The 15,280-nt window shown below is 38.2% G+C and overlaps 1 protein-coding gene across 1 annotated transcript in view; it reads right to left on the reverse strand.

Annotated features, from left to right (window-relative positions):
* LOC109209741 overlaps window positions 1-5,353 on the reverse strand; it is a 6,807-nt gene extending 1,454 nt beyond the window's left edge. Inside the window, exons 1-6 of the mRNA XM_019373064.1 lie at window positions 5,146-5,353; window positions 4,536-4,812; window positions 4,339-4,421; window positions 4,149-4,254; window positions 1,291-1,663; window positions 72-1,185 (exon numbers count right to left, since the gene is read on the reverse strand). Coding sequence (XP_019228609.1) covers window positions 72-1,185; window positions 1,291-1,663; window positions 4,149-4,254; window positions 4,339-4,421; window positions 4,536-4,812; window positions 5,146-5,353 — 2,161 coding nt within the window. The remainder of the gene's footprint in view (window positions 1-71; window positions 1,186-1,290; window positions 1,664-4,148; window positions 4,255-4,338; window positions 4,422-4,535; window positions 4,813-5,145) is intronic.
* Window positions 5,354-15,280: the final 9,927 nt, after the last annotated feature.

Below are 15,280 nucleotides of genomic sequence, written 5' to 3' on the forward strand. Positions count from 1 at the left end.
TCTATAAATTGGGTATCCATTTTTCCCCTTATATGTATAATCAGCAAATTCTTTTGGATATTCGAACTTACAATATTCCCTGTTCTTCATACAAGGACATTTAGGATTTAAGCTACCACAAGGTCCATGCATCATATGTTTAGTAACAAGTGAATACAGATAATCATTTGTATCAGAGTCAGGCAGTTCAGCACAAACAAATTTATCATAAGCTTCCGGAGTTAACAATTTATATTCGTTATTAAGTATGATAAGGAAATGAGCATGTGGAAGACCCCGCTTTTGAAATTCAATAGTGTACATAAAAGCAACAACTTTTCCAAATATATTTTTCTTCAGTATATCTGTTTTAAGCTCCTCTAGCTTAGCTCTAAACACTCGGCTAATTAAATCGGGCCTATTTTGTACCTCATCTGTTACCAATAAATGTTCTTCTATTTCTGGCCGTGATGGATTACATGTCATTGTTAAAAATATATCAGGTTTTCCAAAATTTTGCACTAACGCATTAGCGTCCATATATCGTTGGCGCATATCTCTAGGACCTCCTATAAAACTTGCAGGTAAAAAACTTTGTCTGCCTATGTTACATGCTTCTCGCTCACCATGTCTTAGAACATCAAGAATCCCCGCTAACACATCAATTCGAAATAAATCTTGATTAAATGAATAGAAATTTAACCTTTGAGTCTCAAGCTTGATGAATACGTCAACTGAGTATTGTTGGAATACTCTTCCAGTATGTAAAACCCCATTTTCTTCGCCATCCCTCATTTGGAGCTTGTAACAATAATACTTATGGCATGACACAATATTTCTTTTTCGTTTCTTTTTTTCCAGAAGTTCTGCTTCTATGTCAAGTAGCATGTCAACTGAACACATGTTTTGTACACTTGGTAGCTGTTCATTTTCACAATAAGTTCCGTGGCTAATAGTATTATTTGTTTGAATAATCTTTTTGATACCACAGTGCCATCCGTTTTGTCCATAAGGAAATAACAATGGATATTGCAGTGGATCATAACAACCGTAGTAAAATTTTACCAATTGGCTTTTATTACTATGTGTATAAATTCGAATATGTGGTAGAGAAATCTTAGAACTACTTCCATCATCTATCCATATTGCTGCTACTTTAGATGATGTTGGTAAGTTATATGTTCTTTGATCTAAACCAGCGTCTGACTTAAGCACAATGTAGAAGTTTTATAATTCTGGGATATCTGTTAAAGATTTCAAAAATATAGAGTATGGATTAACTTTTAATGTGTCCATCAAAGTCCTGATAACCGATTCATTAAGCTTGTCAGAGAATGCCATCCGATTTGCTAGTTCATTATCAGTATCATAGAAATACAACTGTAGATTTTTGGTTGGTTGACTCGAAGGCAGGAGGTCATTTATGAAGTGATACATTTTCCCTTGAACTCTAAACGTATAGATACCACAATTTCTTCTTGCTAAATCTCTGTAATAATTCACTCCAAGAGAAGTAAATGCAAATATATTGTTATACAATCTAACATAAGTGCGAAAATGTTTGGACTCCTCTGAGTTTCCTAAATAAAGATTTAGGAGTTGAGCAGGTAGTCCATAGTGAATCAATTTCACTGATCCATTATCGCAACAAAATCCCGGTGATTCATATTGAAATCTTTTGTCTCTACAAAATTTACAATTCGGTACAGTTATCAATATATAAGGGCTATTGGGCAAGTCAATAATGTTCCACTGACCCAATTTTTTTTGATCTACGACCTGTGTTTTTTGAGGTTAACCAAAGGGGAAAAATGTTAATCTCGAAAAATAAATGGTTGAAATGACTTTAAAGCTATAAGAAACCAAACCTCTATTTGTAGTGTTATGCATAGTAATATCATTCTGTTCAGCGCATGTTCCCGATGTGGACCCTAAAATATAAGGAATTAAGCATATAAGTCTGGCTGTTTAAACATTCTACAAATTTGAATACCATACTTCCACACTTACCAAGTTCAAAAATACAGGAGCTATCACGTACATCTTTGACATTATTAGAAACAGGGGAATCCTGAGCTGTGGAAATATTTTCTAAGACAAACAAAGGTGTTATGAACGTATTAAATATGTAAATTTTCAATGTCTCATAGTTCAGTAATGATGTTCTAAACGTCAATACCACAGAAGAGGGGGGGGGGGGAGTGATTTGTGTGGTACCCAATTATCGCTCTAGAAAAACCTGGTTCTTCTAGGTGTACTTACTACTACTGTTTGCGAAATTAAAAGTACATGAAATAAAGAACACCGAGATTTTTACGTGGAAAATACCTGGCTCAAAAGGTGAAAAAACCACGACCTACTACTCAGTAGGATTTTCCCAAACTTCCACTAAAATCACTGAGCCAAAACAGCATTTACAAAACTCTTGTAAACCTAAGGATTAAACTCTAATCCCGTTGTGGCACACAACCTCAATTGTTGCGACAACTTCAAGTTAACTCTAACTTGAATAGTCAAAGTACCTAATACAATTGCTTCTATGAAAGCTGAAAGGTACAAGTTTAAATCACCTACTACAATTGAACTAGAATAAAAGAAAGACACAATGGAATTGGTTCTTATATCTTGTCCAAGTAGCTTCAGGAATGCACACTCAAATCTCACATAAATTGCTTGCAAAATTTCCTTCCTCTTTTGCTCTTAATTTAGTTTAACTTCTGCGTTTGTGCAATACCTGTAAAAGAGAACAATCACTGTTATTTAATGAGTTAGTAATTGGAGTTTGATTGAGACTCAATTGCTGATCTTCCAGCAAAGTTGAGTCTGTGAAAAACACAACCTCCAACCCTATCCTTTATCCGGATTGTGTTCTCTTCTCATGAGGAGACTTTCTCTCCTTATCTCATATTCAACCTTTTCGATCAGTTCAGGAGATATTGCTGGTTGATCAATGGGACTTATCTCCTTCACGTGCATCTCACATGTATAGGTTGACAAACACAGTGCTTCATATGATGAACCTGTTCCATGACTGAGTTTATTTGTCATTCTTCAAAACTTCACCTGTTCTTGGGCCAAAAAATTCCCCCTTTTCGATGATGACAAACGCTGTGCTTTTTACTGATCAAAAACTTGTAAGAACTCAGGCTTAATCATTATCACTTAACGTAGAAATTTTACTTATCATCAAGGACCAGGTTCATTAGGTTATAAACATCACATACTTCAGAACAAAATGAACAAAGCACAATATATCTTCCCCTTTTTGGCATCACGGAAAAGTTGCATACATAGTGTGAATTCCAGATTTTAATAATTACTCATGGCCACTGGGGCAATTGCAAGTGAAAACATTGTGGAATTATCAATAATCAACAAACAAATTCAAACTATCAAGATCAGAATCATCATTGAACAAAAGAAAGTAGCATTTGTCATTAATTAAGGATATGGTTCCACCAACAGTCCACAAAAAGAAAGAAAAAACTTCCAAAACATGAGCAAAAAAACCAGAAACATCCCTAATTCGGGTCACTGGGGGTCACTAGGGGGGGGGGGGGTACTAGACTGGTTCTGAAAACAAGTGCTCAGTTCTAAGGCCATCTCTCTCATTCTCTAATTCAGCTACGCGTGCCTTGAGCCTAGCAATTTCATCATCCTTAGTTCCACACTCCTGAACCAAGGCCCTAACCTTGCTGTTGATGCGTGTCCTCAGAGATGAACCAGGTTCAACTGGGATGGCATTGACAGGATAGTCACAAGCCAGCAGGGTCTTAACACCAAAATGCTCCTTGCTTGATGCCATTTCCCATTTCTTCAAAGGCACCTTCAGCCTGTCCAGAACAGTAGTCGGTATGAACCCATATGGAATGGCATGAGCCTTGGAGCCATTAATGACCCTGTCTAGTAATTTGACAATGAAAGCATGCCAGTTGATCTGTATGCCTCTCTCCAAGCACTCCATAAGAACCAGGTCCATGTAATTTGCACTGTGCCTTGTCTCCTATCTGGGCAGCAGGCACTTGTTGACAAATTCAAACAAGACCTTGTGTTCAGGTCTCATTTTACTTTTCTGCACAAATCTAGCTTCAGGCACTTCTCTAGAGTCACAGAATCTCCTAGTGATTTCAAGAGCAGTAGGGAGAGACTCTAGACATGGCCACCTTTGCCTTGTATAGTCATCATACGCTTCAGTAGGTATGTCCAGGATCTCACCAAGTTTGAATGCATCAAACTTCACTCTTTCTCCTCTCACCAGGCTGGTGACTACTCCATCTTTTACAACAACATTGTCCATAAACTCAATCAATTCATTCCTGGCCAGCCTCCCATCCATTTCAAGGACCATGTCCTTCCAACCTTGTGCAGCTAAAGCATCCACCAGTCTTCTCATCCCTGGTTCTTCCAGGTCCTTCAACAGTCTTCCTTTCAGAATTTTTCTCCTGCCAAAGATGGCAAACTTATCCAGCTCCTTCTCAGATTCCTCTTCTTCTTCTTCACCACTCCACTCTTCATCTTCTTCAACAATTTTCTTTTGCATACCTTTTACAGCAGACCTTGTCCTCTTGGCTAATGAGGGTTCACCAGACACAGGTTCATAAGAAGACTTCTTGGTAGAAGTCTTGGACTTTTTAGGTTTTGGTGAAGAAACCTCTACTGTTGTTCCTCTTTCTTGATGGACCAGTTCCATCTCCTCTTCTTCAGTAGCCTCGGAGGACTCTGCAACCTTTTTCTTTCCCTTCTCCTTTTTCTTTTTCTTGCTTTCTTCCAGAGCTTTTTGTAGGTCAGCTTCACTTTGTCGAACCCTGCTTCTTGTAGCTCGTCCCTTAGGTACTGAAGGGGCAGTAGATTTAGGGGATGAGGTCTTTCTTTTCTTGCTGGCTTGGGAACAGTTGGGGCCTTTTGTGAGATAGACTTGCGTTTCTTTAGGTCATAACTTGCCCCAACCCTTTTCAGAATATCAGCCAGAGTTTCCTCAGCAGATGAACCAGGTTCATCTCTTTGTTTGCTCAAATGAACCAGCCCTTAAGCTGCTTCCCTAGAACCACTTCCCCCCTGACTTGAAGCAACTTTCTTTTTCAACTCCACATATAGCAAGAACTTCTTCCTTTCCTTTTACCCTCTCTTCACCACTTCCTCCCTCTCTCTCTTTTCCTTTCTTTTTACCTCCACTCCTACTCGATTCAGCCACCTTTACATCTCTAATAGGTCCAACTAGAACAAACCTATTTTCTAAGTTTTCAACCACAGAAGAACTTACTTCAACAGGGGTTTCTTGAATTTTATCAGTGTCAGAAGACCCATGTTCTTCACCTTCACTAGCAGAAATAAATGATTCAGAGTTAGAACTGGAATCAGACTCTTTAGCGGGCATTCCTTTTTCTGGCTAGCTTTCAATCTCTCATTTAAAACTTTCCTCAAGGCTCCATATGGTACAGATTTTCTAGCCAACATTTTCTGCCTTCGAAACCTAGGTTTTGGGGATTCACAAGGAGGAGTAGATGAGGATGAATTGGAAGGGGTTGGTGGTGGAGGAGTGCCAGGATGATCTTGTGGGTTAGACATGGTTCTTCGTTTATGGAAGAATTTTGGGAATTTTTTAGAAGAAAAGCGATTTGGAATTTCTGGAGAGAGAAGTGATTGGGAATTTCTGGAGAAGAGGAGCAATTAGAACCGGAGATATAATTTTTTGACGGTTTTAGAATAAAGAAGAGAATAAGAGATGTGGTGTATTTAAAGACAATTAGTCATTAATGCAGTAACGACAACTTTTTCAGAGGTCAATTAGAAGTCTAATCAGCCTGGAATTCCAGTCCTTTAATGATTATTTGGCTTCCCTAGATATTAGGCAAAAATCACGGTTTTAGAGTTCTAAATGGACGAAACTGGTTCAATGCTTCAACGGATAGAATTTCCTAGGAATTTGGCAAATGTAGGACTTCTACTCATGATAGAATTGTTAATCTTTCTAGTTATGCAAAGTGTTGAACACATACTTGAACTTTCATATGCACTTATACTGATGAACCAGGTTCTTCATATAGAACTTTCTTGATCATGCCTCAAATGTCATAATAGAAAAATCTTTGTAAGAGATTAGTGAATCATATATACACATGTCACAGGAGTATACTAATTAAAGTATGAAACTGAGTAAGAATTAATCTAGCTATTTACACAAAGTTAGAACTCCTAACCAATTTTTTTTTTCAATTTTTTTTTTCATTTTTTTCATTTTGCATTCTGAACTGGACCTATTAGGTGATCTTAATCATCCCTAATTCCAACCTGTTCCTCTCAAAGTTTTCTCTACTCAGTGCTTTAGTGAAAATGTCAACAATTTGCTTATCAGTAGCACAGAATTCCATGGAGATCAGTCCCCTTTCATAGTTATCTTTTAAGAAGTGGTGTCTAACATCTATGTGCTTAGTCCTTTTATGATGAACAGGGTTCTTTGTCATACTTATAGCACTAGCGTTATCACAGAATATTGGAATACAACCAACTTCAATACCAAAATCTACCAGCTGCTGTTTGATCCATAGTAATTGAGTACAACAAGAGGCAGCAGCAACATACTCAGCTTCAGCAATAGATAAGGCCACTGAGTTTTGCCTTTTGGTAGCCCATGACACAAGACATGAACCAAGGAAGTGTGCCATACCTGAGGAGCTCTTCCTATCCACTAGAAAACCTACATAATCAGCATCAGCATATCCTACTAAATTGAAATTGCTACCTTTGGGATACCAAAGACACAGATCAGTGGTCCCTTTCAAGTATCTTAGTATCCTTTTGACAGCAGTCAGGTGAAACTCTTTAGGATTTGCCTGGAAGCGAGCACAAAGCCCTACACTGAAAACAATGTCAAGTCTGCTAGCAGTAAGATACAGAAGTGAACCAATCATACCCCTATACAACTTTTGATTAACAGATGAACCAGGTTCATCAACATCTAATTTAGTAGCAGTTGCAAAGGGTGTGTCTATTTCTTTGGATTCTTCCATTTTAAACTTTTTGATTAGCTCTTTTGCATATTTCTGCTAATGGATCATGGTTCCACTAGGACTTTGTTTGATTTGTAAGCCTAAAAAGAAGTTAAGCTCACCCATCATGCTCATTTCAAACTCACTCCCCATTAATTTTGCAAAGTCCTTACTCAGCTTATCACTGGTGGCCCTAAAGATTATGTCATCGACATATATTTGTATAACAAGGAGATCCTTACCTTTTTCCCTTAAGAATAAGGCACTATCAATTTTACCTCTTTTGCACCCATGCTCCAGCAGGAATTTGGACAATCTTTCATACCATGCTCTTGGGGCCTGCTTGAGTCCATAGAGAGCCTTGTCTAACTTGTACACATGCTCAAGACATTCCTTGCTTTCAAACCCTGGAGGTTGTTTCACAAACACTTCTTCTTTCAGGTAGCCATTCAGGAAGGCACTTTTGACATCCATTTGATGAAGTGTGAATTCCATGTATGCTGCAAAGTCTATGAGGAGTCTGATTGCTTCTAGTCTTGCAACTGGTGTAAAAGTTTCATCATAGTCTATGCCTTCCTCTTGGCTGTAACCTTGGACCACCAGTCTTGCCTTGTTTCTTGTAACTGTTCCATCTTCATCAAGTTTGTTTCTGAAGACCCACTTTGTACCAATCACTGATATGTCCTTTGGTCTTGGAACTAGATGCCAAACTTGACTTCTTTCAAACTGATTGAGTTCTTCTTGCATAGCAATCACCCAGTCTGCATCCTGCAAGGCCTCAACAATATTTTGAGGTTCAATAAGTGACAAAAAGGCATCAAAAGCACACAGATTCTTTAATTGTGATCTAGTTTTGACTCCAGATGTTGGATCAGTGATAATGTTCTCAATGGGATGAGAACTTTGATACTTGTGAGGTTTCACAACCAACTGGTTTCTGCTAGATGTTTCTCCCATGTTCTGTTGCTGAGGAACAGGGTCATGAACAGGTTCTTTTAAGGACAGATTAGTGATTGGTACAAAGTGGGTCATCACCTGTTCTGTTGATTAGTTCCCCTTGTCAGGGAGCCCTGGATGGAAGAACCTGTTCCATCACCTGTTCCTTCTGTTGGTGCTACTTTGACCTGAGCTGAGGCTTCAGTCAAGTCCTTTACCAATCCAATGGCTTCATCTTCATGTTCCTGTCTCTCAGAAAGAATGTTAGTTTCATCAAATACTACATGCACACTTTCTTCTACACACAAAGTTCTTTTTTTAAACACTTTATATGCTTTGCTATGTGAAGAATATCCCAAGAATACTCCCTCATCACTTCTGGGATCAAACTTACCTAGGGAGTCTTTTCCATTATTGTGCACATAGCACTTACAACCAAATGCCCTAAGGTGGGATATGTTTAGTTTTCTCCTTTTATGTAACTCATAGGGAGTCTTCTCTACAAGAGGTCTAGTCATGCATCTATTGATTATGTAACATGCAGTGTTTACAGCCTCTGCCCAGAAGCTGTGTGGCAGTTTACTAGAAAGCAGCATGGTCCTAGCCATGTCCTCAAGGGTCCTATTTTTTCTTTCAACTACTCCATTTTGTTGAGGAGTCCTAGGGGCAGAGAAATTATGATCTATACCATTTTCATCACAGAATTGAGCAAACTTTGAATTTTCAAATTTAGTTCCATGATCAGACCTAATGGATGCAAGTTGATTTCTAATTATTTCTGAGTTTTTCTAACAAATGCAGTAAACATGTCAAATGCTTCATCTTTAGAAGTTAGAAATAGAACCCAGGTAAATCTAGAATAATCATCAACAAGCACCATTACATATTTCTTTCCACCTCTGCTCATGGTTCTCATTGGACCACAGAGTTCCATATGGACCAGTTCCAACGACTTGGTTGTGCTTACCATCTTCTTGCTTTTGAAGGATGATCTTACCTGCTTCCCCCTTGCACATGCCTCACAAACTTTATCTTCCTTGAACTTGATGTTGGGTAACCCTATCACCAAGTCCTTAGAGACTAATTTGTTTAGCTGATTCAGACTGGCATGACCAAGTCTTTTGTGCCACAGGAGGGGATCATTAACCAACACACTTAGACAAGTGAGTTCGTTTTCTGAGAGAGTGGACAAATCTACAATGTAAATATTGTTAACTCTCTTTCCCTGCAACACAATCTTGTCAGTGGTAAGATTAATCACAAAGCATTTAGTAGAGGTGAATGCTACAAGGTTACCTCTGTCACACAGTTGTGACACACTGATCAGGCTATATTTTAAGCCATCTATCAAGTAGACATTCTCAATGGAGTGAGAGTCTGTCTTACCTACCCTTCCAACCCCGATGATCTCACCTTTCTTTCCATTACCAAAGGAGACATTACCTCCTTTTAAGTTCTCAAGTGAAACGAGCTGGTCCTTGCTCCTAGTCATATGTTTTGAGTAGCCACTATCCATATACCATATTTGGCTGCTTCCTTTCACTTGGACCTGCATAAAGAGATCAAGGGTTAGTCTTAGGAACCCAAACTAGTTTGGGTCCCTTTCTATAGGCAAAAGGATGAATCAAATTCCTTCTTGCCCACCCATGCAGCTTACTTTTCTCTTGAACAAAGGCTTTGTTCTTTTGACTGGCCTTTACTTTTGCATTACATTCATTTTTGTAATGGCCAGTCTTGCCACAGTGTGTGCATATTTTATTCTCAGGAAGTGTGAGGTACTTGCTTTTAGGGTCCCACTTTGGTGCTTGAGTCCCATAGCCAAGTCCTTTTTTGTTGCTACTGTGATGCTCTTGCAGCCAAGAAAGTGCATCAGAGGCCTTGTTCCATTTGCAAGTTCTATCTAGTTCATGTTTCACTTTTCCTAGATCTTCTTTTAGGACTTTAATCAGTTCATCCTTCTTATGCAATTCATCCTTCATTTTTCCTAAGTTTTCCTCTAGAGTGAGATATGTATGATCAGCTTTCTTCTTTCCCGTTCCTAGTTTTAATTTTAAGTTTTCAGACCTAAGTTCTAGGACACTGGTGTCAAGTTCAATAACCTGGTTCTTCAACTCAGCATTTTTGCTATCACACTCATTAGCCCTAGACTCTAAGCTTTTGCATTTTGCTTTTAGGATCACACATTCCCTAGACAGATCTTCCTTCTCATTGTTAACTGTCTCAGACTCATCAATGAAATCTAGTAATAGCTCAGCCAACCTTTCTTTAGACAGAAATTTAATCTTGTCTTTGAGATGAAGAATACTTACCTCTTGTTCATCATCTGATTCTCCGATGGCCATAAGAGCCTGTTCTTCTCCAGCTTCATACTCTGAGTCCTCATCTGATGTTTCTCCCGAGGCAGCAACCATAGCCTTTGTTCCTTTTTGGTTGAACCTGTTCCTTCTTCCTGTTCCTTCGTTCAGCCCTTTCTTTCTTCCACTCAATTTCCCATTGAGGGCAGTTTTTGATCATGTGACCAGTCTTACCACACTTGTAGCAACCCTCATTGGTCTGTTTCTCAGGAGCCCTTGGTTTGTTGAAGGTTGTACCTCTTGAAGAACCCTTTCCTCTCATAAGGTACTTTTTGAAATCTCTTGTGATCATAGCCATTTCATCATCTTCTAGATCTGAACCTTCAGCAATTCTGAGAGCCAGACTTCTTTCCTTCTTGGGTGTATCCATCTTCATGGTTTGCCTTCTCAATTCATAGGCAGTAAGGTTTCCAATTAGTTCATCCAGCTTGAGGGTAGAAATATTCTTTGATTCCTGAATAACAGTGATTTTGCTTTCCCATGAGACTGGCAGAACCCTTGTCAAGATTTTCTCAACCTTGTGTTCTTCAAGAATAATCCTTCCAAGAGATTTAAGTTCATTTGTCAGTGTAGTGAACCTAGTATACATCTCTTGGATTGTTTCTCCTTCCTTCATAGTAAAATTCTCATATTGAGAATACAACAGTGTTCCTCTGGACCTCTTCACTTGAGGTGTTCCTTCATGAGCCACTTGCAAGGTGTCCCAGATTTCCTTAGCAGTGGTACAGCTTTGGATCCTGCTGTACTCATCAGGACCTAGTCCACACACAAGTCATTTCTTGGCTTTAGCATTTTTCTCCCACTTCTTCAGGTCTTCAGCAGTGCAGTCAGCCCTTGTCATTGGCACGTCCACTCCTTCAGCATTCTTCTTTGTAGTTGCTAGGGGACCATCAGTAACTATGTCCCAGAGTTCATAATCTTCTCCAATAATGTGATCGCTCATCCTGTTCTTCCACCAAGAGTAGTATTGTCCATTGAAGAGTGGAGGCCTAGCAGTGGATTGCCCTTCCCAGTTCCCAGGTGGTGCACTCATGTTGATCTTTTCCTAAGGTGTTAGCCTCTTCAAGGATAACCCGCTCTGATACCAATTGATGTTCTAAACGTCAATACCACACAAGAGGGGGGGGGGGGGTGATTTGTGTGGTACCCAGTTTTCGCTCTAGAAGAACCTGGTTCTTCTAGGTGTACTTACTACTACTGTTTGCAGAATTAAAAGTACATAAAATAAAGAACACCGAGATTCTTACGTGGAAAACACCTGGCTCAAAAGGTGAAAAAACCATGACCTACTACTCAGTAGGATTTTCCCAAACTTCCACTAAAATCACTGAGCCAAAATAGCATTTACAAAACTCTTGTAAACCTAAGGATTAAACTCTAATCCCGTTGTGGCACACAGCCTCAACTGTTGCGACAACTTCAAGTTAACTCTAACTTGAATACTCAAAGTACCTAATACAATTGCTTCTATGAAAGCTGAAATGTACAACTTTAAATCACCTACTACAATTGAACTAGAATAAAAGAAAGACACAATGGAATTGGTTCTTCTATCTTGTCCAAGTAGCTTCAGGAATGCACACTCAAATCTCACAAAATTGCTTGCAAAATTGCCTTGCTCTTTTGCTCTCAATTTAGTTTAACTTCTACGTTTGTGCAATTCCTGTAAAAGAGAACAATCACTGTTATTTAATGAGTTAGTAATTGGAGTTTGATTGAGACTCAATTGCTGATCTTCCAGCGAAGTTGAGTCCTTGAAAAACACAACCTCCAACCCTATCCTTTATCCTGATTGTGTTCTCTTCTCATGAGGAGACTTTCTCTCCTTATCTCATATGCAACCTTTTTTGATCAGTTCAGGAGATATTGCAGCTTGATCAATGGGACTTATCTCCTTCACGTGCATCTCACATGTATAGGTTGACAAACACTGTGCTTCACATAATGAACCTGTTCCATAACTGAGTTCATTTGTCATTCTTCAAAACTTCACCTGTTCTTGGGCCAACAAGTAAAGATAATAAAATTTTGGTTTACAAACCTGTTCTCAGAATAGAAGATGAGACTCCTTTAGAGAAACTGTTTGTTCAAAAAACTCTCCATTAAATTGATAAGAAGTTGATACTTCAGTGGAAGTACTGATTGACTTCTATGTTCTAGAATGAAGATATGTCGACCGTCGCTGCAATAAGTTCAGTTCTTTTCTATCAGCTGATGTCGCCCTATATATTTCACGGCGTCTTTGTTTTATTTCGGTGCCTCTTTCTTCAGAGCATTGGCGTTTTCCTTTTTCTTGCCAGTATATTGAGTCCATATTTTTGCCCAGCGTAGACATCTTGGTAATTTCGTCTGTGAAAGTTTCACATAAATCAATCCAAAACTTACAAATAAAATGTATGCATTACATAGCACTGAACATCAGCATGCATTGCGAAGATGATACACAGAATAAAGTAACAAATTGTTGATGTAAAGTAGCCCCTAAAAGTGGCTACAATCAGCCCCCAAATTTAGCTCCTCTCTCCTCCAAAACACACATAAAACTAACCCCAAAAGCCACCTAAAAACCAGATCCAAACATCCATGAAAACCATCTTGAAGCAGTCTCAAAGCAGCCCCCAAAAACCAGTAAAAATACACCAAACTTCAGCTTTTAAAACCAGCAAAACCAGCCCAAAATTAGACAGAAACTCAACAACTCTCGCCCTTTTCTCAGCCAAAAAAAGCAAAAATTCCAGCTCCAAATATAGCAACAAATTAGCTGCGAAAATAGCCAAAAAAGCAACAAAAATTAGCTGAAAATCAGCAACAAACCCAGCTGCAAAAGCGCACCAAAATCTACCCCAAAACCAGCTCAAAACAGCCCCTATTTTTTCGCAAAAAAAAAAGTAGCTCCAAGGTTGAGTTGGAGTTCGCCCACGAGGTCACATTCAAATTTGTCGAGCTCTCGTCCAAGGTTCCAATCCAGATTGTTTTCTTAGCTTCTACTCAAGTTTAATTAGTTTTTCTCTTTATTGTATATACTGAAGATTAACACAATGGAGAAGAAACAAACAGAAATTGTAGAAAGCCTGAAAATTTAGCTTCGACAAACACACAAATATACAATTTACCTAGATCCCGTAGGAAACAATTGAAACCCAGTAGTAGTTGAGAATATTAGAGGGTAAATGGATATAGGGTTAAATCAGAGGAAAAAAGAAGAGCTTTTTAAACCAATAAACACTGCAAATGTGGATTGTGTTACTGGAGAACTTTTGGTGATAGATTATGCATAAAGCAAAAGGAATTTTGGTGAGAGGTGGTGAGGAAAGAAGTAAGAAGAAGGTAGCTAATTCAAAAGGAAAAGTGATCAGAAAACGCTAAGGATAAAGGTAAATTTTCATATAGATTAGCACCAAAGTTAACTCCAGCTGTCAAGGGAAAAAATCTACGTGCTTTGCTATTAATACACTGACTCAGCAACAGAGGCTAAGCCCGCAACTTTTAGACCATTTTTTATCTATACAACTGGCCCTTTAATGCCCACGAAGTTTCCTTTATTTACTAAAAGTCACCTATGGCATTCAACGTAATAAAATAGAAAAATAATGGCAAAAGTATAACAACCTAAGCTGGCATGTCGACGAAGTGCTGTCTGCCTCAGCTGCTTCACTCACACTTCTAATATAGTAGAATATACACACACACACACACACACACACACACACACTTTTAAAATAGTGCACATGCATCATTATTTGATTTACAAGCATGCACAAGTATTTTCTATAATTTATAAAGGCTTTAAATCGATTTATTCCTGTATTTTATTATATATAAATATCTATTAATTACCTTATAAATTATTCTATGATGATTTTATCATCTAAACTTATCATTTAGACACATATTAGGTTTTAAATATCTTTAGCACATTTGTTATAATAACGTTTGCATTTTTAAGGCTAAATTGCACATTTTGCAATAATAGCCCATACATGCTTATAACCTTTTATATTTCCATAGTATTAAATAATGGTTTTAACCATTTTATGCACAAATGATATTTTTATTATTTATTTATTCTTTTTATAAAATATTTGTTTAATAAATTGGGTATTTAAAATTTGGCCTCAATTTTCAATTAAATCTTTCGGACTCAAAACTACCTAAACCTACCCAATTACCCCAAGACCAATACCCTTGGCCCAATTACCCTAACCTATTCTATTAAACCCAACCCAGTCTGCTCAAATCCAAGCTGTTGATCAAAAATTTTGATCAACGGCTCATAAACGATCCCCCTCTTTCCTTATATCTCCACCCCCAAACTCTAACCCTAATTTTCCCAAATCCACCGCCTCTATTTCGCTCCTATAATGAGCCCTAATCCCGCCGCCTCACTAAAATTTCCCCAAATCCCGTTCGTAATGGGGTTCTTTCCCCATTCACTTACCATTTCAGTGTTTTTCCTTTATTTAGTGTTATTCTATAGAATAACTTAGGTGCTTGCCTAAACATGGCAACTACTCCACTTTGATTCTGTCCCAATCGATTTTCACCTCTTGAATCTGGACGACCTTAAGTTCAAACGCGTTATTTTGTACCGTATGAGCCTGATTGCTCGCATCTCGCTGATTCGTGCTTAACCCTAAGGTTAGGGTTTTTAGATTCTCTTTTGATTCGAACCAAAACTGGTTCAAGCTTTGATTTTGAGTATTACTTCGTCTATGTTCTCTCTATTATGCGTGAATCTGCCTAGTTCTGTTGGTTTCTTTTAGTTGCCCTAAATTAGGATTTCAAATCTTCTTAATGGAACCAAATCTGGTTCGATTCTGTGCTTCTTTTGAGTAATTTCCTATCTATGTTCGTTTTGATGCAAATATATGATTCTTTGCCTTTATTTTCTGCCAATTTTACGGCTTTACCTAAATTTAGGGGTTTCAGACCCTTTTACTTGAACTAAATTCGGTTCTATTCTGTGCTTCTTGCGAATAATTTCCCGTCTATGTTCATTGTACGCATTATGTGATTATTTACCTT

This window comes from Nicotiana attenuata, unplaced genomic scaffold (genome assembly GCF_001879085.1).
Source record: "Nicotiana attenuata strain UT unplaced genomic scaffold, NIATTr2, whole genome shotgun sequence".
In the NCBI taxonomy this organism is placed as follows: Eukaryota; Viridiplantae; Streptophyta; class Magnoliopsida; order Solanales; family Solanaceae; genus Nicotiana; species Nicotiana attenuata.